The sequence below is a fragment of the Montipora capricornis genome, chromosome 13 (assembly GCF_036669925.1).
Source record: "Montipora capricornis isolate CH-2021 chromosome 13, ASM3666992v2, whole genome shotgun sequence".
In the NCBI taxonomy this organism is placed as follows: Eukaryota; Metazoa; Cnidaria; class Anthozoa; order Scleractinia; family Acroporidae; genus Montipora; species Montipora capricornis.
The window spans coordinates 45,107,375-45,129,874 of record NC_090895.1 but is presented as its reverse complement, the minus strand read 5'-3'; the positions used below and the strand labels follow the sequence as shown (position 1 = coordinate 45,129,874).

Here is a 22,500-nt window from a genome sequence, read left to right as displayed (position 1 = left end):
GCAAAGACAATCGAATGAACACTGAGTTAGTTATAGCCTATTACACCATTTTACAAAAAAAACCAATTAGTTATCTTTCTAATTAAATCAGTTTTCTGTGAACATGCAAAAAAAAAAATGTAACAGCTACGTATTGTAAAAGCAATAGCACAAAGGATCTAATTAGTCATTAAAGTTATTGTTATCTTCATGCAAACACAGTTGAATGGGACACTTAGTTTCTCTGTTACATATATCCTGCTACATCATTGTTACACAAGGAATAATAATGATCGTTCTGATTAACACAATTTTCTTGCCACTATGCAAACAAAAATTATATATAATAGCCATATTTTGCATAGGCAGTAGTTCCGTTTTGTTAGTTATACAATATTTCTACCAATTTTTCAATTAAATAACACTAGATATAGTAATATTGTCACTAAACTATATCCCATAATAAACTTATTTGTAAGCAACTGCGACTTCGTCGATTTTCCATACTCTGTTCATTCCAAACATCCTATTGCCTTTTCCGCCTTGCCTTTTCTACCCCGGATTTCAGACTATTACTTCGACTCAGAGAGTAAAAACAACTCAAAGTAATCGTCCCAACTTCAGGCTACACCTTCTCTGATCTGAGTTAAAAGACTATTACAACATTACAACAGTCAACACATACGGTATCAACTATAATAATTTGCAAATAAAAATAATGCAGCAGTTTGCATCGCGGGGGCAGCTGTAGTGTCAACTATTACTAGTTAAATATAAATACACGTAACCATGTTATTCTTGTCTGCCGTAAACTTGATTTCCAATCTCAAAATTACCTCCAGAACCTACTTTTTATGTAGAATAAGCTTTTAGAATGATGTTCTTGTCTTCTGTGGTGATACTTGACGATTCGGGAACATTTTGTGAAAAAATGTTTATAACGGGTCACACGCTCAATCGCCCGAACTTGCCCTATTATGGCGCGGCAAATAGGACAAATCGAAGTACTTGGCCTTTAAAGTGAGGAGGTACAGCTTTAAAGTGAGGACGTACACCTTTAAAGTGATGACGTACACCTTTGAAGTGAAGACGTACACCTTTGAAGTGAAGACCCACACTGCGTTTTAAGTGAAGTCCAACGAATGGACAATGACGGATTTACAATGACGCGGAACATGCTCAAGTCACCAGTGTTGCTTTAAAATTGATGTGGTACACCTTTTAAGTGACGAGGTACACCTTTAAAGTGAGCATGGGCCTGCGGTTCAGAAAACAGCGGCCTCCCTCAAGCCGCATGTCTTTGCTTGTGGGCGTTCTTTGTCGTGTATCGAACCGAACATGGCGGGAACACCGGTTTGTCGAAATGCAAGAGAAACACTGCAAGAATGTGCGGAGAATATTCTCAACTGCATTTCTCATATGGAAGCGGGTGTGTAAAATTATGTTAACGTGAAGTAAGGTATTACAGCAAAGGTGGATCGGTTGTGATCCGAACGCTTTGTCGACGTTAATGTTGGAATGCTTGTTGACCAGTTTAATAAAAGGGAATTCACTGTTCCTGACCTGGTTGACCAAGCTAGGGAGTGTCCTTTACTATTTTAAGATGGTATAAAGTATCTTTTCTTACTTATCCAGATTCGCAGCTGGCAACGAATACAAACAGTGCTACACAAGCGGCACTTGCGACACCCACTGCAGGTGAATGTAGACTACGTATATACTTGATCATCAAAAAAGGCAACCAAACAAATAAAGGGCATTGTTTCAAGAAAATTATCTTTATTGAATGTAATTTGTTTACACTAAGCACCTTATTTTTCCTGCTATTTTAGGTCAACAGCAGCAGATGCCCCTCAACTCTCGTAACACAGGTAAATTAAAAAACCTATTACAGGTAACGAAGCCTACTTATGGTATACTTTTCATTATATGAAAACAAAAGGAACCATAAGCTTAAGTCCTGTTATCTTGGCCGAAATACCTTATTTTGAATTAATATTGATATTTTAGGTCAACAGCAAAGGACTGCAGTAAGCACACCTGCTGCAGGTAAACATGATTAAATCAAAGTAAAATTGCAAGAACAATAGCCATGTAATGTATTGTTATTAACCCAAAAAAAAATAGTTGACCACTCCACCAAATGGGGCTGTCCATGGCCAACATAAAGAATGCTGATGCAAATTTGTAAATGAGCCAATCGAATAACTCCTGCTGGCAAGAAAGCAAATTACAAGGGTTGCTACGAGCAGCTGAACTTGAGACTACCAAGTTAAAGTTGTCTAAACAGAACTTAATCCACAACCTCCTGATTTCTAGTCCAGCTCTCTTTAAACCACTGTCACTCACTAATGCTATTGTGTGATGGCTATGTTCTGTTGACATTTATTTGTGGTTAAAAATTTTTCAAAGCACTTTGATTCCCCCACCCCCTCACTGTTTTTAAGGCAACTTTACAAATTTGCTGCCTTTAGTCCACTCTAAAATGTAAAACCTAACATCTGTTGCCTAGTTGAGCTTATTACTGAGATTTTCTATCACATTTTTATTGCAGAAAATGCCAGAGCCGAGCTAGGGAGGCTATTTAATTTCACACCTGCAGGAATTCCACGAAAAAGGAAATTGCCTACAGGAATTAAACTACCCAATACATGGACTCATACATTTATATGCTTAGGGAGAATGAGGGATAATGAAGTCCCAAGTAATGGCTACAAAACCCAGTTGTCAAATGCATCACTTGGAGAAAAGAAGATAACATTTGAGAAGAAATCCTCGTGCAACTACTTTCATGAAAAGTTGTTAGAGAGCTACCCAAAACTAAAGGAAGGAGGGGGTTATGAGCTGATGCGTACAAAATTTAGATCAACCAGCAAGTTGGAAATCTTGCAACCCAAAGGAAATGCAGGGCATAACGTGTTAGACCTTAAAGAAATGGTGGCATCAGCTAGAATCTATGTCCGACCCCTTCAAAACGATTTGAGCCTTGAGCAAATAGAACATGCATCACTGGTGAGTTCTCCCCTCATTATCACCAGTTCCCTGTATTGCAATATGTTTCTTTTGATACAATGACTAACATTAAGCTTGGAGACCTTGCCACACAAAGGCTTAGAGAAGGACTTGTGCTCCACTTTTACCAGAAGCCTTTCTATGAAGCTGGATCTTACTATAGCAAAGTAACCTTTTCGTAGTAGAGCACTGTACAGTGCACTACACACTATGTCACCGGGTTGTAAGAGTGTTCATGGTGCCATAATAGGCCTGCATTGCATGCTGATTACTAAAATAAACAGGTCTGTTGGAAGTGTGCTTGAGTTTCAAACAAAATGAGCCCCAAAATCGGCAAGAATTATTGACACTGATGAATAATAAAGCAGCTGCTATTTCCAAAATGATGGAATTACCAGGGTGATAGTAAATAACCTCGTCTAGGAGAGTAAATTGTTGACTTTGCAGAAACAATGGTCAACTGCAAGAGTTAGACGATTGTGATCTTCGTGTTGAATTCACACATTTCTTGTCAAACTTTATAGCTTGAAAGAAAGAAAAATCAAACTAACAAAAACAAAAACCCAATGTCATTTTGACACAGACTGATGTATTTTGCGATTTACTTGTGCAGCCAAAAGTACAATAGAACATTTGAATGTAGCAAAAATCTCCCAAATGTTTTTTGCTGATGGGTAACCTTTTATACGTGCAGTTCATGTCGCAAATTTTGTTGTTGATTGCAAAATGTTTTATTCTCGATCGACGCTTCCTGAAAGCTTCCTTCTGCTCTTCCTAAAAACTGTGTATCAATAGTTGTTTACTTTTGCATCAATATTTGTTTTGTATAAAGCAGGCTAACAAAATCTGTACCATTTTTGAGTGTTAACATATTATTATCGGTCCTATGTTTCTGGCACAAAGTGGTATATTTTGAGGTCTCCCATCCAGATACTAACCTGGCCGGTCAGGGATTAAGTTCCGTTCACGAACTTTTATCTTAAAAAGCTGTCAGACGCTCAGAGAGCACGCTTAACCTTTCGGTGAAAAAGAAGTTGTAACTGAACTTGGAAGTGATCAACATGTCATGTCATGTCTTCAATCTCTCTGGGCTTAGTATTTTACTACTAACCACATGCCTTCTCGGGGGGCTATTTACCTAAGACATCTACCATGACACTATAATCATTTACGATACCAAAACAATATTGTGCACTATTAGGGACACATATTACGCAAAGACAACCTGAATCCCCTGGAAGACAAAACACAGCTCAGTTGACAATATGGAATAAAGTGCTGTGTTCCTGCACTACCACACATACACAATGCATGCCTTTTTCTGTAGTTATTACTATTTTGAAAGTTTTTGAGCATTATAAATATATATATGTAGTGGAAGAGGTTACATGTATGTGCCATTCTGTCATTTTGGCTGCCTCCTCAGGCTTGTTTCCAAAATTCCCTGTAAAGCTTTTTTTAACCTGTGTGAGTGTGGGTGCCTTGGGAAAAGGCATTTTTAATTACTGTTGGAATACTGTTAAGTGAACAGAACAGTCAGGCTAAAATTTGGTCATCTATCAGGGATGGCACTAGGATTTTTCAATCCGGGTCCTGGGACCCGCATATTTGGCCAAATTGGGGTCCCAAGCATTTTTGGGGGTCCCAAAATCTTGGTGACCCTCTGCGAGAAAAAGAGTATGTTTTAAATTATGAGAAAAAGAGAGTAACCAACTTGGAATTAATATTGACGCATATGCATAGGACCGGCCGACAAAGGCTTTTTCTAGAGCTGTTACATTCATTCCTGGACAAGAACTCTGTTAATAAAAGAGCACCCTTTCCAAGGCTTTACGCATCACTGGTTTCCTGCCTTAGGAGCAACGAACAGTGACGTCTTTTGGTATATATTTGCATTCAGTGACTTGCAGAGTACATTCCTCTGAAGAAGACCGCAGAAGGCGGTCGAAAATTTAGTTTTAACCTTTTTAGATGTTTTAAACCCCATTTCTTAGAACTTCAATTATGATCACAGATCGCTCCAACAGTTTTACAAACAACAGAATATACTGACAAATCAATGCAAGTTGTGTGAGTTATTTAAGTCAGTGCCTTGCGTCCTGGGACGCATTAAAATTTCGATGATGCATTTTTTGGATTTTATTTGCGTAAAAATGCACGATTTCTGCGTTAACGCGATCCCTGATCTATGGTTGTATTAGTCTTCAGACACTGGCCCATTAGAGATGTGTGTCAAGTGTGGGATCAGGATTCAGCTTTCAACAATGAGGCAGCACATGCAGGATTGTGGTGGTGGATCAGTTGCAAGTACAAGTAGTGTATATGATCCTGACATGTTGGATTTTAGTGGAACAAGTCAAGTAACTACTATTGTGAATGATGACTCAAGTGATGAAGATAAAGACCCTGTACCCATTAAGACAGGTACATCAAAGAGAACAGTTAGGCTACACTGTATATAAAAACTACTTATGTAACACTAAATCTTACAACTGTAGCTACCTTATAAAAAAACAAATCAAGAAAAGAAAGTGTGCTGTATCTGCAGTGTGGTTACTTTTTCACAACTCTTTTCACCAGTGAATGTTTGATGTTCAGCTGAAATTTCCTGCAAGACATAACCTATAAATGTCTTTGGATAAAGTAAAAATTATACACAACCATATTTGTGCCTCCCCAGGCAAAAAAAAATCAGTGTGATGACTATGGTTGCAATAAGCTAATTAATTTGTAGAAATTGTCTCCTTTTCGTTTTTTAATGTTTTCGTGAGTGGGGGGACATAAAATATAATTTCCCTCAATAAACAAGAGTAAAAATGTGTTTTTAACTGCAGATGATGTTTAGTCGTAATCATGCGTTAAATATCTTACATCTTAAGGATGCCAGCAAAAGAGTGCAGTCAGTCCCACTGCCCTTGCAGATTTACAAGGAATTTTCCCAGTTAAATCAAACTTGAACAAGCAATAGATCTACTTTTGGAAACAGGTCAGTATTAGAAATTCACAACACCTTGTTGTATGGTGAAAGCTTATGAAAATGTTATTCCTGGAAGTGGTTTAAGTTGAACTGCAAATAAGCAGTCTAAGGCTGGCAACTTCTCATCCCCATTGCAATGCTAACACTATTAACCACCTTTGTATAGCATGTTTGATTTATTTATCCAGAGAACATACACTAACCATATCTTTATAGTCTTAGCTACCCCGATTCGTTGGTAGATCTCTATACTGTCAATTTTAGGCTCAGTGCTTGTAGCATTCAAACTTCATTGATTTTTGTCCCTTGAATGCAGCCTCTTCAGCTGTTGCATAACATGCAACATACACATTTCACCTAGATTTAAAAGTAATGATCCTAATTCCTATGCATGCAATCAAATTATAGATGATTGTATAGTGCTGAGTATCACAAATATGAATAGCTTCATTTCCTGTTTGGGTCAATAATGTTTTGTCATACCGTGATCAATTTAAAGGTTCAAATGCTGGTGACAGGGATGGTAGCTCTACTGAAACTGGTAAGCCCGAACCTCAGGTACCTTCAAACTTGCGGAAGTTAATGATAATAGAGGAATAGAGAACTTGGATAATAGACTCACAACAATAACATGACTGTCTTATTTTGTTCCAAGTCAATATAATAAATATTATTCAGATGAGGAAGAAGACATAGTTCACTTATGCCATGAGTTATCTTGAATGGCACATACATTGTGGGTGCTTATTGAAAGGAGGCACTCGTGCCAATCAGGGCCATTATTTGAAAAAACCAACAACAACCAAAATCAAGGGGGAGCATTTATTAGAAGTAGTGTATTTATTGGAAGTGGACCCATTACAGTATACAATGTTCATTCAATACACTTATATATATTTCAACAGTATTGTACCATTGTCTCTTTCATAGGCATGCCATCTGTTTGCACACAACCACGCACGGCTGTGGAAATTATGCAATCCTACAGATGCCAGACAAAGCAAGGAACAGCATATATTGATGTTAACAGAATGCAGCTGTCTATGCTCCGCCAGATAATGACAATTTACAAGAACCCTCAATTGAACTTGAAGAAACATGTAAATGTTAACTTCCATGGAGAGCAAGGTGCTGACTTGGGAGGCCCCAGTAAAGAATTCTTTCACAGTGCTATTAGTTCCTTGAGTAAAGTTGATCCCGTATTCAATATGCAGTTGTTTGGCGGTCAGGATGGACATCTTATCCCCTTCTATGGAGTAGATGCTGTTTCTTCAGGGTGTTTTCAAGTAGCAGGGAAACTTGTGGCTCATAGTTTGAAGAATGATGGCCCTGGATTTGTAGGCCTATCTCCTGCTGTAGTTAAATACCTTAACACTGGTTCCTTAGAGGAGGCAGCAGTCTTTGTTACAATGGATGATCTAACAGACCTTGAGCTGAAGGGACTTCTGCAAGAAAAGGTTGGATTGGTTACAATAAATGTTGAGTTGTTACAATGCTTAAGCTGGGTTAGTGGTGGTTCCATGCCATTGGATGCAGTCCAACACCTGAGTGACCTTATGAATCTTTACTGTCACACTTGCCATGTAGCAAGTCACTTGTAAAATCATCACACAACTTAAAATATCCCTTGCCTAAATTTCTTGAGATGTGGCCATGTGTGACCTTCCCTTTTCTCATACCAGCCTATTACAATGAATAGGAAAATAATTTGCTTACAATCAATTTCCTTTAGGGCTGCATAAACAAATTACCCATTTCAAAATATATCAAGCCATACGTGTATATAGCCTGACTGTACTTGTATTGTTACTAAGCATAATGAACATTACTTCATAATGTCGTCTAGATCTTACAAAAAAAGAACATCGATGAGGTAGATGGTGAAGCGAAAGACAAGGTTGAGGAGTTGCTCGTCCGACACGGCTTAACAGAAGCAGTACCCCTGAGTGATCTTAACAAAGACAAGGCTATGAATGATCTGCTAGTTGCAGAAGTCTTGGTTACAAGAACTGTTGCCCTTGACTCGTTTTTCCACGGGCTTAATTCACTTGGATTAGGTGATTTGCTTCGCAAGCATCCATCCACAACTGAATTTGTTTTTCCCTCTATTGAAGAAGCTTCAGTTGACATGGACATACTGAAAAGCAAGTTACTTCAAGCAAATCCCATCCAAGAAATTGTTGGTGAAGCCCAGGCACAGTCTTGGGAATGGTTTCTTGAATATGTCAACAACAGTAGCTCTGATGTAGGTGAGTGCTGTGCATACACTATTCTATTCCCCAGTGAGGGTAACATTGTTTAATTCTTTTGTTATAGTTGTAGTAAAAGTTTCGAGACTGAATTCTAACCACAGATGCAGACAGATGCTAGATAGTAGAATGTGAACATGAGAAATTGTGAAAACAAGTGGTTGGAAACAAGAACAAGGATATCAAATGACCTGATGCACATGGAAGCAATAAAACCTGATCATGTCTGTCTTTGAAATACATGCGGATACATGTACATGTACATCTTCTTGCCATATAAAAGGCAGTTTGCTTAAAAAAATCCCTGGAAGTTTATGCAAGTACAATATGGCATTTGTAAATAGACGAAGAAAAATAGAAATGGCCCACTAGTTATGCCCTTGACATTTTGTGAAAAGTCATTTGTGTGCAGAAATATCAATTGAAGTCAACGTTCACAATATCTCCAAGGATAAGGTTGAAAATACAGTACATGGAAGCAATTACCCACCCATAATATTTCAGCCCAAAGTCAATGCTACCTTTCCTAATATTTCTCATGTGCTTCATTTTTGGGGTTTGACCTTGCAGATGACAACACTGGATACCCACTGAGTAACTCACTCGTGATGTTCATTACTGGGACAACAGTGCTTGACCCACAGGAGAACTTGGAAGTTACTTTTCAGACAGATACCACAAAGAAACTTCTTGAGGCAGACAGTTGTTTTCGAAAGTTGATACTACCAATCTCACATGGTTGCTATGAGGAGTTCAAGGCAGCTTGCAATCTTTCTTTATTATCAGGAGCTGTAGGATATGGTAGATTCTGAAAAGATTCCTATTGTCATACCTAATTACTTTCCGTTGTATTTTTCTCAAGAGCACTATTCATACCTTAAGGAGAATAATTATGTTGTGTTCAAAGTGAGGAGTTGCACTGAATGTTTACTTCTTGCATTGTTTTTTAAGTCGAAATTGTTGACAGTTGAAAAAAAAACTACGACTTCATGTTTTAGACGAACCACTTCACGTTTGAAGTCCACCGAGGAGAGTGGGCATATCTGGAAGTACAGTGTATGGTCCAAGTCTTAATGACTGTATTTTATTGGTGAAAACCATTGTGTTGTAGATATAGATCATGGAGATGACGTTAAAGTTGATGTCAAGTTAAGTAACAATTTTGTCGTTTTCAGTCCAAGGAGTTATCATTATAGCAGTTTACTCTTTCCCTGTGAATTAAAAGCTTGACTGTTGTAGTCCTCTTCCTATGACTGTTTTCACTACACATTTACTTATCAAAACAGTATTCGGTTAGCTTTAACTATTCAAATTACACGTAACAAACTGTACACACTTTCTCTCTTTACTAACCAATCAGCATTTCTGTGGGTGGATTTACATTTATGACCCGTTATATTGTTTGTCACTCCGAAGGCTGTTATTGGGAGTATTGCATTTACATTCCTTGTACTAAGTCAGTGAGTGCAGAAAGTTGCGTGCCTGAATATATAAATCAATGCCATGACAATCACTGTCACTTAATGGGTCAACCACTAAACTTAGTTGCTGCTGTTGCTCCTCCCTAATATTGACTTGAATGTTTGGAATTTCCACTAGCTCAACATCATCGCAGGTAGAAGATTCACTGGAAATGGGCCCATCCCAGTCAATACCATATGAGGAAAATTCTTCCTGTTGAAATATTAAAGAGACAAAAACTTGTTTAAAAATACTGTTTCCATCACAAACTGCATATCTCAAGTTTATGAAGAGACTGTACTTGTTGTATATATAATAATATGAAATCATTTTTTGTTACATACATGTACTTGCCTCATCTAGTTGACAAAACATTTCCCTGGCTACTTCCAAACATGAACCACGCAATTGTAGCATCCCACTAACAAACTGCTGGAGAGGAGAAAGGCTTCTTGCAGTTCTCATGCTATGATTGTTCCACCCTCCCTCCCAAATGTCAAGGTGACGATTAATACGGGGTAAAAAAACTGTGTGAAGAGCAAGCAGGTCAACCTCATTCAGTGGGTCAAGAACACCGTGTTCCTCAAGATGATAAAATAGTGTTTGATACAAACACAAGACACCACTATAAACATCCCTCCAGAGCCTCTCTATTCTTTGGTTGTGGGTGCTACTCCCAGCTATCACACTCCCACGTCCAGTTCCCCTCAAAGGATGTTGCAGCATGTACAAAGCAGCTGCTGTGTTCTCACCACCTTTATCAGTCCGCAATCGAGATGGCAAGCCAAACTCAGTGACTGCTTTCATGAACAACTGTAGCACTGTTTCAGCACGATTGTTATTTGAACAATGAAGAAAGACAACCAAACGAGAGTACCCATCAATCGCACCATGCACTACCATTCGCCACCTATGAAAGGGAATACAGATTAATTTATTTCACATTGTACCCGGGCTTTGATCTGCCATAAAAAAACACGAGGGACGTTTTGCCTTGGACTTGCTTCCCCTAGCACTGTTGGTGTTCAAGTCTATAATATTTTGTATGTGCAGCAAATTTAGAATAGCTTATGAAATTTATTAATGTAAAATACAGGAGATGACAGGTTTTCTACAGTGTATGAGGCTGAGCAAGCGTGGCTAAATGTTTCTTTACATTAATTTTAGTTCACAGGAATCGGAAAATGACCACCTCCTGATACAAACATCAGAGCAGGTTTGGGATAATTTGAAATTATTCCAAGAATCCTATTTTCCCATACTTTCTCTGGTGTTTGCATCAGGGTCTACAAAAAGCATGAAGAGAACAGTTACCTTTGATTAAGCAATGTACAGTGTAAGTATCTTCATTCAACCTGGGTAATGGCTTGTAGAAAAACTGCATTTTTAGTCATATAGGGAAGATATCGTTGATATCACCTATTGTTATTAAGGTACCAACCAGAGCCTCATTGGCTGTCGAAACAATATATTTTTTGTTCCTGTGGTTGGCACATTTGAATAACAAAAGCAATGTTTGTAAACAGATATCTTCCCTATACTGCAAATAAGATACACCTCATTCACCTAATCAGCTTGTGGTTGCCATCCATATGCCATAGCTCTAAAGGCCCGCGGACACTGTATTGTCGCCTCTCAATTGTAGCAAACCATCTTAAGGAAGTACCCAAAGGATTACACCGTTGAACGCTCTCTCTTAATTCATGTTCCCGCACAAAAACACCATGGGTTTTTAGAATTGCAATAATCTGACGATACCCAGCTCGAGGAAATTGTTCTTTAATTTCTGTCACCATACGATCCAGTTCTTCTTCTGAAAGGTCGGAATAGTTATTGCTTGTCAAGCCGTACTCTGCCATTCGACGCTGAATGGTGCGCGCAGACATACCCAGCATTTCTGACAACTTGGTCTTGTTGAATCCCAAAGACAACAGGAATTCTAACTGATCCCTGCTAAGGAAGTATCTAGGCCTCCCTAGGGGTTTTTCTCGATAAACGTACATGTTCGAACCAGATTCAGGAAGTAAGTCTTCAGGCATTCCACTGTTTCGAAGGCTGCCAAGAGCATCTTGCAAAATTCTCACGGAATGTGCTGTTACAAAACCACTTTCGCTTAATCGAAGAAGATGGCGATGGAAATGTTCCAAGCAGTTTATGAAATACTGGATATCATCAGATGTGACAACCGCCCTGTTAACTACTTCGTTTATAGCAGAATACAGCCGAGTCAATTCGTTCCTTATTCTTTGAGAAACACCTTCCGCCATCTTGGATTTAATTATAACCAAAGACATGCGGCTTGAGGGAGGCCGCTGGTTTCTGAACCGCAGGCCTATGCTCGCTTTAAAGGTGTACCTCGTCGCATTAAAGGTGTACCTCGTCACTTTAAAGGTGTACCACATCAATTTAAAGCAACACTGGTGACTTGAGCATGTTCCGCGTCATTGTAAATACTATTTCGTTGGACTTCACTTAAAACGCAGTGTGGGTCTTCACTTCAAAGGTGTACGTCTTCACTTCAAAGGTGTACGTCTTCACTTCAAAGGTGTACGTCATCACTTTAAAGCTGTACCTCCTCACTTTAAAGCTGTACCTCCTCACTTTAAAGGCCAAGTACTTCGATTTGTCCTATTTGCCGCGCCATAGCCCTATTATGCATACTACCGAAACAGGTAGACCGCGAATTCAAAGACAAGCGTGACAGTTGACTTTCGCGCCAAACGTCAACGATTTTCGTCACGTGGCTTTGTTTGTCAAATCCAAAAGGTGAACGCACGTGGACACATTCCTTTCTCCTTTCGCCGGTTCAGTTTGCTGTTGGCACTTCGGAGTCAACCATTTAATGGAAGCCCACAATGCTACAACTGAAGGTTTTCTATAACATTCCGCAAGATGACAGGTGTGAGGTTATCTTCACTGAACAGGCGATAGAAACTTTTGAGGATCTCATGCTAGTCATTAGAGCTAAAATTCAAAGTTTAGAATTCATACCTGACGCAGAACTGCGGGTGCAGTATACGGATGATGAGAACACGTTGATAACTCTACGCGCCAACGATTCCTTCCTCGATGCTTGGCGTTGCGCTTCAAATGTACCAGGGACGGCATTTCGCCGCTTAAAAATAAACATCAATTGGCAGCCTAAATCGACGCCGGAGTTGATTTCTGCCAAGCGACAGGAAATAAGAGAGGGTAGCTATAGCGAAACAGGAGGAGAATCAAGGAGAAAACTCAAATTTGGTGACAACTTTTCAAAACAGTCGTCTTCTTTTTCGACAAATACTAGTCAAACAGCAAAATCAGGCTCATCTGTATTTGAATCCAGTCATTGTTCTACCCATTCTCCGATTCCTGAAGCCGAGACGCAAAGAATCAATCCGTTGTCATCTCCACCGCGAAAACAACAGCGTTTAGTTACGTGCGGTCCCCCTGAACAAGGAGCACTGAACACTGGGCCGCCTTCTAAGTTTATGTCTCCTTTAGATCTTCTCATATCAGACAAAACTAAAGAAGTAACTGAAGAGAAGAAAAAAGTGATGGAGAAAGAAAAGGAAGTACAGGAGTTGTCAGCGAAATACGGAAAACAAGCGGGAATAGATTACTCGAAACCCGCCTGTACTAACTGCCACCGGCGCGAAAGACACAACAGGCTCAACTGCCCATACAAAGCTCATCCGTGCCAATCAGCAGAAATTTGTGGAGACCTAAACAAACACAAAGATGAAAAAGATATTCTTTCTCGCGCGGTAAACGAACTGAACACTGCAAAGAAAAGTCTGGAGAAACTGCAAAGGGGTCTGTCAACGAAAATTGCACTGAAGAATCAAACAACAAACTCGTTCTCCAGTGTTATGCGATCTCGATTGATTAACGAGTGCAAACCGCGCTACCTTAGTTCTCAAGGGTTTGAAAACTGGCGACAGGTAAACATGGATTTAAAGAAACTTGAAGCTCACTTTAAGGGGAAAATCCCCTCAGCTGATGTAAGCTTACTTGAGGCACTGACTGAATATAATAAGAAGATCATGAAACAGAAAGCCCAATACCAAGGAAACCCCGTGCGAACTTTGTGGGAATTAAAGGGTATCGAATGGCCCTCGGAAAGCCCTGAACCTCTTCAGCATAAACCTATTGCCTCATCTCTTAGTAACGTTACTTTTAGCAGTCAATTCGAACCGTTAACAGTCGAAGAAGAAGAGGAACAACTGGCGGCCGCACTCAAGGAAAGTACCACTTTCCGCAATGAGGCGCAAACTAATGCCAGTGAGAATATTGCCCAAACACTTTCTATTGGTGAAAATGATAACGAGATTGAGCGAACTCAGGTTAACGATGCTGCAAATGCTCTGCTTAATCTGTCCGAACTGAAAAACCCAAAATAGTTTCTGGTCAATTACGAATATGGGGACACGAAATGTCTGTGTAAATTACCGACTAGAATCTTGTTGTGTTTTCAAAAGGAACGTACTTTGTAACTCTTGAGATTTTCACATAAATGTGTTGAAATTTGGATACTGTAGCTAAAGAAGTGAAACGTGTTTTCACAGAAATACTAGTATTAAAAATTCATGTGATATTTGTACAACAGGTAAAGTAAACAAACACGCGGCCGTCACGTTGGCAAACAAATCAACTGAGCCAAATGAACGCATAAAATACAATATTGCTTACATCATGTACATTAAATTGTATCCTTGATTACCTTACATTGCACGAACGAACAGCGCAAACGTTGCTTATAATAGCCAGCGACATGCTTTCAGAACCTACAGCCGGTGCTCTCTGTTGGGAAAAGTCGGAAAATATTTCGAAAATGCAAACAATATTTCGGTCGCCAACACGTGCAGTTGGGACAGTAAAACACTTTTTGTATTTGAGAAATGAACTAATTAAAACAGCTACAATATAAACTTATAAAAACCAAACATGTCTTCAGTAGTTACGAGTTCTAACGCCTCGTAGATTGCTACATGAACGTTTTCCCGCAAGAGGCGTCCGAATTCTTCCCTCTTCAACACGGTTTTCATTTTATTGAAAACGTATTCTGCAACGTTGAATTCTGGTGAAAGGGATGGAGTATAAATGATTTGTGCTCCCATCTGCAATAACCATCTTTGCAAAATGTTCCCAGTCTCGTATCGATGTGTGGGGCAGTTGTCAAGTATGATATAATCGCCAAGTTCAATGGCGGGATTTCCGAGTGGAGTTGTGACTTGGCCAGCTTCGGCAAAGAAATTAAGAAAATTTGTAGAATCTGAAGCTCCCTCCACAGTATTTGCGTAAAGTACTCCTTCCAGTCCACACAATAGGTTAAGTGTTACATTCGCGCCTTTCTTATTGCCAGAAATTACTTCAACCGCTGCTTCTCCTCTGAGAGAATTTCCATAAACGGGATTTCCTGTCCCAGTGTGAACACCAGCCTCGTCAAAGAACTTGAGTTTTTCTGGTGGCAAAGCACTCAGAGCATTTAAAAACTGCTGACAGTAAAGAGTGTTCGCAGGGGTAAATTTTTCCACAGATGCCTTTGTTAACCGCTTCCTAGTAAAAGGTCCCTCAGGCAACTTATTCCTGATAGCATTTCCAATCGCTGATAAAGACGTTCCTCCGTCTAATGTGCTATAGTTTTCAAGCACTTCTTTAATCGATTCATACGGAAGGGAAGGCTTCTCCTTTTTAAGAAATTCCATCAACTGTACGTCCTCAGGCTTAAGGTGTGAAGGATTACCTGATTTCTTCTTAGACGGTAAATGTTCACCAGTCGTGCAGAAATTTTGCCACAACTTTGAAACAAACTGATTTGAAACTCTAAACCGATCGGCAACATCGGAATGTCTTCCAGGAAGGAATCCTGATGCCGGGTCTCCGCCTTCCGCTATAATGGAGTCTAAAATATTTCCTCTTAAGCTTTCATCTATGGATTTCCCACGAATTAGAGTTCGCCCTTTGCTATTTACAGAATACGCCATTGTTCAATCACGCACCATATGGGTTCACCTTCTTGGTGGGACAAACAAAGCCACGTGACCAAAATCGTTGACGTTTGGCGCCGAAGTCAACGGCCACGCTTGTCTATGAATTCGCGGTCTACCTGTTTTGGTAGTAACATCCACTTGGCCGTTTGACATTCCATTAAAAAAACATTCAGATAGTAACAAACTTCCTATTTATTAACCATTTCTTCTGCTTTTGTGCTTGTCAGCATTGTGATTTGCAATAATTCGCAGGTCTGTTTTTGTATCTCATGGATGTTCAGATCCATTCGATGGAAATATATATCCACTCGCCCCGCCAAAATCCGCCTGCACTGCAGGCTATCAATTACATGGCTGCTCAACCTCGCGATTGTGTAAATAGTTCACCCTGAAGTCAAAATAGATACGTTTCTCAGGAACCCGACAAAGAAGGCCTCCTGACCCGACAGATGAAATGTAAATATTCAGTTAAATATTACAACACAATTAAAAAACCAAAGACGTTGTTTTACTCTGAAAACGACGAACGATTAACATGCTTTCCCGTAGTTCATTCAGTTGACACAAGGTGATCACGTGCATCTTTATGGTTACCTAGCACGTGATCAATTTCTCCCTTTTGACAAAACATCTACTCTGCTAGCCTGCGTAGCATGGCGGTTTTGGTTGCTAAGTAATAAAGGCGGGCGAGGACAGAAAAACCGCGAGGAGATTGGGGCGGGAGCAATTTTTTCGCAGCTTCGCCTCTCGCGCGCGCTTCGCGCGCAAATTTCGCGGCTTCGCCGCTCGTGCGCCCGGCTCAACAAAACCGCCATGCTACGCAGGCTACTACTCTGCGAACAGAGTCTCTTTCGATCTTCATAGATAAGTCGGGAAGAGGAAAATAGACTCTGCCAGTCGGCTCCACATTTCGTGTTGAGCATGCGTTAAAAATTCAAACGTATTCAGGAGTCAGTCACGCGTGACTAGTAACCGCAAAAAGTAACAGTAGGGATATTTTCGAACAACTGTGGCAAAACACGACAATCAAGGAATCATTTCCTTCGAAACTCAAGATAGTTCAAGTTTTTAAATTGCCATTTCAGTTTTTACTGAAAAAATTAATAGGTTTCTCAATTCTGGCAAACTAGTTTCTGTAACCGACATACGGAGGAAATACTCATGGGAATTTAGACAGTTAAAAATTGTCACGCTGTTGTAAATTTAAAAAATATTGATGACGCGTGGCGATTGATCATGCGCACAAATTAAAAAAAAAAGGTTTGACAAGTCGAAACTGAACTTACTTATCCACTTCTTTGGATGAGCGGCAAATTAAAGAAAGTCGAGCCAGCTGGCAGAGTCTACTTTCCTCTTCCCGACTTATCTAGGAAGATCGAAAGAGACTCTGCTCGCAGAGTACAAAACATCATGCATGACATTTGCGTTTATTCATAAATTTAGAGACTGCAGAAATTTTCGTGTTTTTAAGATCGATTGTCATTAATCTTTCGATGAGATTCCGATTCAGAGTTAAATATAAAAACTATGTAATTTTTTTCTTCATCTGTCTTTTGGATTGTCTTTTTCTGGTGCAAACGCAAAGCCAAACAATGTTTTGACCTGGCATCAGATTAGACTAACAAGAAGAGGAATTATGAAGCGGAAACAACACCTTCAGTCCTTTCTTAGTGTGTGCAATAAACGTTTGCTTAGTGCAACTGCAAGACATGCTGGAAAACGTCGGTCAGAGCAATTTGCAGTTAGTTTTTTGCAGACTGTTTATTTAAAGAAGAAACGAGTGAATATTACTGAAGAGCGTGTTTTGTTATCTTTAAACTGAATTTATTACCAAAGCTTAAAAAACTAAAAGACCTCAAAATGGGACAGGACATTACAAAATAATTAAACGTGTGAACGTGTGAGCCAAAGGGCCTCTGCTGGCGCGACATATGGTCTTAATGACGCTCCACTTGAAAAAATTTAACTGGAACGCTTTAGTTCAATACCACCCAATTCAGTGCCTTCTTTTTTTGTGCAACGCGTACCACAGGCAACCCAGTGTAAGCTTTTTTGAAGCTTCTAGTTTCCTGATAAAACACATTCGGCGTGCGGTATGTGGTTCTAGGGGACGTATTACGTAACCACGTGTTTGGTATAGAAGTCTTCACTAGTTTTAACATTATTCAGTCTTTTCGAAAGCAACGACCACCGTGCTGCTTTGCCCCACCCTCCTTTCAGCAGCGGTGGACCACTCCTCTCTTCGGGAGCTACGCGATCTCAATCGCCTCAGGCTGATTCTCCCATATCTAACCCCTTTGTCAAACATACAGGTTAAGAGAATGAAGAAAATAATCCTTTGAAGACAATATGTCTTAGTTTGTAAACAGATTTTGCGTATCAGGCGGCCAAAACAAATATTTATCAATAACAATTGATAGTATAGAGCTTGGTATATATTCAGGTTTAAGAGGTGATGTATATAGACCTTAAAATTAACATCTATAAAACATTTTTGAGAACCAAATCCGAGTAAGTGGATTCAAGTAGCCCTACGAATGTATCGGGTTGGAAGTAAATCGTCCTTTCTTGATTGCCAAAATGCAGATTTTCTACTTCTGCGTAAGGCAAGCCAATGGTAGCAATTTCAATTTCAATGCAATGAAATTCATTTTAAATTCAATGAAAATTTGCTACTAGGTCAGTTGGAACATGCGCACTACGGGCCGCGGACTGGGTATAAGACACAGACTAAAGTATAAAACACGGGATACGGACTACGGTATAAGATGAGGATTAGGGTATCAAATGCGGACTAGGGATTACAAACAGCGTATAACCTGAAAATAATGCATAAAATTTTATTGTGATTTACCTCGCCAAATTATTTTACAGTCAAAACAGTGGCTCAAACCAGTTTAAACATTTCAAGAGACCTTGTCGTTAGAAGGATTGACACTACAACACTTAATCAATGTAATGGTACCATGTGAAACATCAATTATTGCTAAACAAGATGCAGTCATTTTTGTGACGTAATAAATTACCATGGAAACAGGAAAGCTTCGGAAAAACACCTTATATTTTGGCCTTAGTTGCTCATATCTGGAAAACCTAGTCAGTGATCCCAATTTTTTATTGGACAAAAGTGATTCGCAGGCCAAGATGAAACTCTGCAAAGTTTAAAAAAATTCTGTGGAGCGGATTCAGAGCTACCGCTCTACAGAATTTTTTTAAACTTTGCAGAAAGTTTTAGTCTGGCATGCTGATTACATTTCAGAAATAAAACGGGGGATCATCGAGTTCGTTTTTTGAGATACCAGCAGCTTAAGACAAAAAATGGGTTGTTTTTGCTGGGCTTTCCTGTTGCTACGGGAATTTTTTACGTCACACAAATGACCGAATCTTTTTCAGCAATAATTGGTGTTTAATATGATACAATAGCATTGCTGTTAAGTGATGAAGTATTGTAGAATAAATCATTTAGCTTTGTGCTGAAAGCACGGCACTAGTGTAGCAGTGTTGTTTGGGGTCTAGTAAACATGAAAAGTTTGGGTGCCAAACTTACAACTTGCTCAAACGGAATTTAAGGGAGGTCGAAATTCTGACATGGGAAGTCAGTTAGGAGGCTGGATCATAAATTATCTTGTAACTTCCATGAAAATGGCAGTAATCAAGCCAAATTTGGCTGTTTCATTAATACTGATGATCTGAGCTGATATTTGACAGTTTGGCTATTAAATAGTGAGGCGAGTGCTCTCACAACTGCGCCATCCCTGCAACTGTATGGCCTCTCCACTGTCAAGCTGGTTGTTGATGGCAAGCATGTCAAGAGGGGGAAAAGAGCACACATGATCACCCTACAGCCCTTGTTTGGGCTATATCTAGAAGCGTTTCTGCAGAATGTACCAAATCAGCACTAGAGTCTCAGCAGTTTTTAAGGGCGGCCTATAATACATACCAAGAATGCACAAGAAAGAGAACTGGGAGTGCTCATCAGCGTTTTGTCGAGGTAATTACGTCCTCTGAAGTTGTCAAGAAGATGTCGGAGTTCGACTCTGTGAACAACTATAATATAAGTAGTGCGTCATTATATGCGCACGGTAATGGAAATGTTCGCATTCGTCAGGTCAGTTCGAAGTGGAAACTGGAACTTGCACCTTGTCGCACTGAAACTGTTCACAAAGCATTTCTTTGCACATGACGAGAACTGGAACTGGATCGTCAACAAAAAAGGAGAGGTGCCGTTCTGCAGAATTGGAGGCGACAACGCGTTGGAACGCCTGAGCCGCTCTATGAAAGTTTCAGAAGGACTGGTTGGAATTACTTTAAATGCAAGCGCGCGGACCAAAGTTTTTCCTCATTGCTCCGAGGCTTACGAGATTAACAGCTGAGGCAAAAGAAATAGCCGGATTACTACCAGGAACTTCAGGGCACCGCAGCAATCTCTTTCCCGCTGCCACAAGACGCGAAGATTATGCCATCCAACAGTTAAGATTGAAAATTATACCTTCATCAATCCCCTTTCAATGGGCGGTAACAATCATCTCTACAATCTGGTGACAAAAAGAGTCATGGGCGACAAGATCAAGAAAGATCTGGTTCACAAGAGTGAAATAGGAAGGAAGCCATTGAAGTCCTTTGTAGACGAAAGGATCAAATCAGGGAAGATTAATCCTTGGGCTACTATAAAGAAGCGTAAACTCAATACGTGGAAAACAGCGGCAAAGTGGTAAATAAAGGTAAAAGCCGCAAAACAAATTGCCGAGCTGAAGGAAGACAGATCTCTCTAGCTTTGCACGTCTAATGAGAGTCGATCAAAAATTGACATCAAAGAAGCAGTTGGTCTTCACGAGTCATTCCTCAGTCGTCCCAAAGTCGATGTTTGCTCCTGATGGTGCCATGTTTCATTGCTATTTTGAGAGTGCTTTGATGCTAATATTAGAGAAGGAAGTAGTAAAATCCAGCGGGGAAACTGCAACCAGTACTTACAGGGCTGAACTGAAATGTCACACTGAGTTGTAATAATTGACGGTATGGCAGAAGTACTGTCAATGGATAAGACTGAATTGATCAAACCTTCCGAATACTTGGTAGAGCAGATTTGACAGATTTGATGTTCCCTCTTCCCTTAAAACTGCAACACCGGACAGACGACAAGACGCTCGATCCTGTTAACTATCGCATCACAGATTCTAGGTACATTACAAAGGTTCCTCGGAAGAAGCTCATCGCCCATGCTAAGATCAAGGTAGAACTGACTGCCTTCCTCGCCATCAAAGTGAAGGAGAGAGCTGTGTTGAAAGAAAGCATGTTGTTGTGGCACGGGACCGAGTGTAATGTCAAGTGTCATATGAAGACAGGAGCCATCTGCAGCGGAGTGAGTGACCACAAAGAAGCTGATACAAAAATCACTGATTCTCCACGCTCTGGACACTCCTGCTGATGGTGCAACAGATCTTCGCATTCATTCACCAGATACTTGTCTTAGCTATTAGTCGCTATCCAAAATTTGGTGCCAACACTAGTTTGGTCACTGGAACAGGAAGTAATTATCATTCAATCAAGTTACTACCTATTATACATTACTGTTTACTATCGTACTTCTTAGAGATGACAGTCACGGAAAAGCGCAAGAAATAATTATTATTAATTCTCTATGCAACTCTTTCATCAATTTGCGAGTCAAAGGCCGATTTCGAAAGTACGCTATATATTTCAATTTTCTGCCTTGCGGCATTTTCTTTAGATGGTGAGACCCCTGGGAGGACATTTTACCCATAACGGCGTTTGCACGCGCAAACTTTTGTCCTGCGTTCGTTTCACGCGATCTGTTTGATGTGCTAGAGAAGCTTGCATTCATAGAGCGGTTTTCAATTGAGTGTCGAAAAGTAATTGTCAAATAGGCTAGTTTCGAATTGTGCAGCAACAAAAGAACAGAGTCGAGGTTCAGGGGAATAATTTGCATTTTCCTTTGTTTTGAACAATACAATATCCTAATTATTCCCCTGAACCTCGACACTGTTCTTTTGTTGCTGAACAATTCGAAACTAGCCTATTGCTTTGCCGGGTTTATGATTACTTCACTCAGTGATTGGTTCAAAGGTCTCGCGACAGTTTTTCAACCAATCAGAAGTGAAACCAAAACCAATCGTGGCTCGCCCGTGTATATTTTCCCGCGCTTTGTGTCAGCTACGTGTAATTACTTCGAGTTTTGATTGGTTTGCTGGATTGTCTCCGTCCTTTTTGATTGGTCAAAGTAATTACTTTGGTTTTGGTTTTACGACACTCGATTGAAAGTCGCTCTATACAGAGCGTTTTCACATGACGTCACGGCGGCCATGGTGGTGTTCCAAAACAAAGAAATGGAGGCCATGATGGTGTACCAAACTAACCCTTCGGGAATTGAACTCAATTTTTATGCAAATATTTTCTTTTGTTTCAGTAATCCAATATGGCTCCTGGTCACGTGAGTGAAAACGCTCTAAACGCTACGCAGCCTTTGTCATTTCGGAGGAGTACTTTTGTCTGAATCTTCTTAACTTCGAACGACCCGCTTAATCCTATTTTTATCATTTTTCTCGGGGGTCAGTAGGTAACTAACAGTTTCGAAGTTTTGATGCAAAATTTTAAGAAACTTTCAAATTTTCGGTTTTTGTTTTTACCAATCGGCAGTTCATTATGTTATGTAGTTAGAAGGTGAAACTGTCTGTAACCTTGTTGGTAACGAAAGCAAAAATACTGGATTTGATCATGCAGCTGAACTGTAAGGATGCGGGAGAAATAAAATTATTTACCACGAGGGGTTTTCACGCCAATTTTTTTGGAGACGACGTGGCACAACGTTAGTCAAAGTATAATTAAGGAGGCT

At 39.8% G+C, this 22,500-nt stretch overlaps 3 protein-coding genes and 1 pseudogene across 6 annotated transcripts; 3 read left to right on the top strand and 1 right to left on the bottom strand.

Moving 5' to 3' along the window:
• LOC138030010 (NLR family CARD domain-containing protein 4-like) overlaps nt 1-22,500 on the top strand; it is a 95,781-nt pseudogene that overhangs the window by 12,840 nt on the left and 60,441 nt on the right.
• On the top strand, nt 1,255-8,157 carry LOC138030008 (uncharacterized). Its single transcript, XM_068877862.1, has 8 exons — nt 1,255-1,408; nt 1,615-1,677; nt 1,812-1,850; nt 1,990-2,028; nt 2,534-2,991; nt 5,193-5,415; nt 5,871-5,977; nt 6,899-8,157. The coding sequence occupies exons 1-7, from the start codon at nt 1,318-1,320 to the stop codon at nt 5,957-5,959; spliced, it is 1,002 nt and encodes a 333-aa protein (XP_068733963.1). The 5' UTR covers nt 1,255-1,317; the 3' UTR covers nt 5,960-5,977; nt 6,899-8,157.
• LOC138030006 (uncharacterized) lies at nt 6,777-12,260 on the bottom strand. Of its 4 annotated transcripts, none has more exons than XM_068877859.1 (3): nt 11,245-12,260; nt 10,023-10,588; nt 6,777-9,891 (listed from the first exon to the last, which is right to left on the bottom strand). In XM_068877859.1, coding segments are annotated over exons 1-3 (1,404 nt in total). In that variant the 5' UTR covers nt 12,081-12,260; the 3' UTR covers nt 6,777-9,889. The 4 variants fall into 4 exon arrangements, with proteins under 4 accessions (XP_068733960.1, XP_068733957.1, XP_068733958.1 ...); XM_068877856.1 differs by having other exon boundaries at nt 6,777-9,887; nt 10,029-10,588; nt 11,245-11,987; XM_068877857.1 differs by having other exon boundaries at nt 7,299-7,413; nt 10,033-10,588; nt 11,245-12,095.
• On the top strand, nt 6,893-9,029 carry LOC138030007 (G2/M phase-specific E3 ubiquitin-protein ligase-like). The gene is made up of 3 exons (XM_068877861.1): nt 6,893-7,425; nt 7,815-8,217; nt 8,788-9,029. Exons 1-3 carry the CDS (start codon nt 6,901-6,903, stop codon nt 9,027-9,029), a joined length of 1,170 nt encoding a protein of 389 aa, XP_068733962.1. The 5' UTR covers nt 6,893-6,900.

Bases quoted from the DNA above. Each gene is read 5' to 3' on its own strand.
- LOC138030007 (XM_068877861.1), top strand. From the start codon at position 6,901: ATGCCATCTGTTTGCACACAACCACGCACGGCTGTGGAAATTATGCAA. The intron at 7,426-7,814 runs GTTGGATTGGTT...AATGTCGTCTAG, and splicing joins AGGGACTTCTGCAAGAAAAG to ATCTTACAAAAAAAGAACAT. The intron at 8,218-8,787 runs GTGAGTGCTGTG...TTGACCTTGCAG, and splicing joins CAACAGTAGCTCTGATGTAG to ATGACAACACTGGATACCCA.
- LOC138030006 (XM_068877856.1), bottom strand. From the start codon at position 11,972: ATGTCTTTGGTTATAATTAAATCCAAGATGGCGGAAGGTGTTTCTCAA. The intron at 10,589-11,244 runs GTGAATGAGGTG...TCCCTTTCATAG, and splicing joins GGCAACCACAAGCTGATTAG to GTGGCGAATGGTAGTGCATG. The intron at 9,888-10,028 runs GTACATGTATGT...TTCAACAGGAAG, and splicing joins TTGTCAACTAGATGAGGCAA to AATTTTCCTCATATGGTATT.
- LOC138030008 (XM_068877862.1), top strand. From the start codon at position 1,318: ATGGCGGGAACACCGGTTTGTCGAAATGCAAGAGAAACACTGCAAGAA. The intron at 1,409-1,614 runs GTGTGTAAAATT...TTACTTATCCAG, and splicing joins CATTTCTCATATGGAAGCGG to ATTCGCAGCTGGCAACGAAT. The intron at 1,851-1,989 runs GTAAATTAAAAA...TTGATATTTTAG, and splicing joins CCTCAACTCTCGTAACACAG to GTCAACAGCAAAGGACTGCA.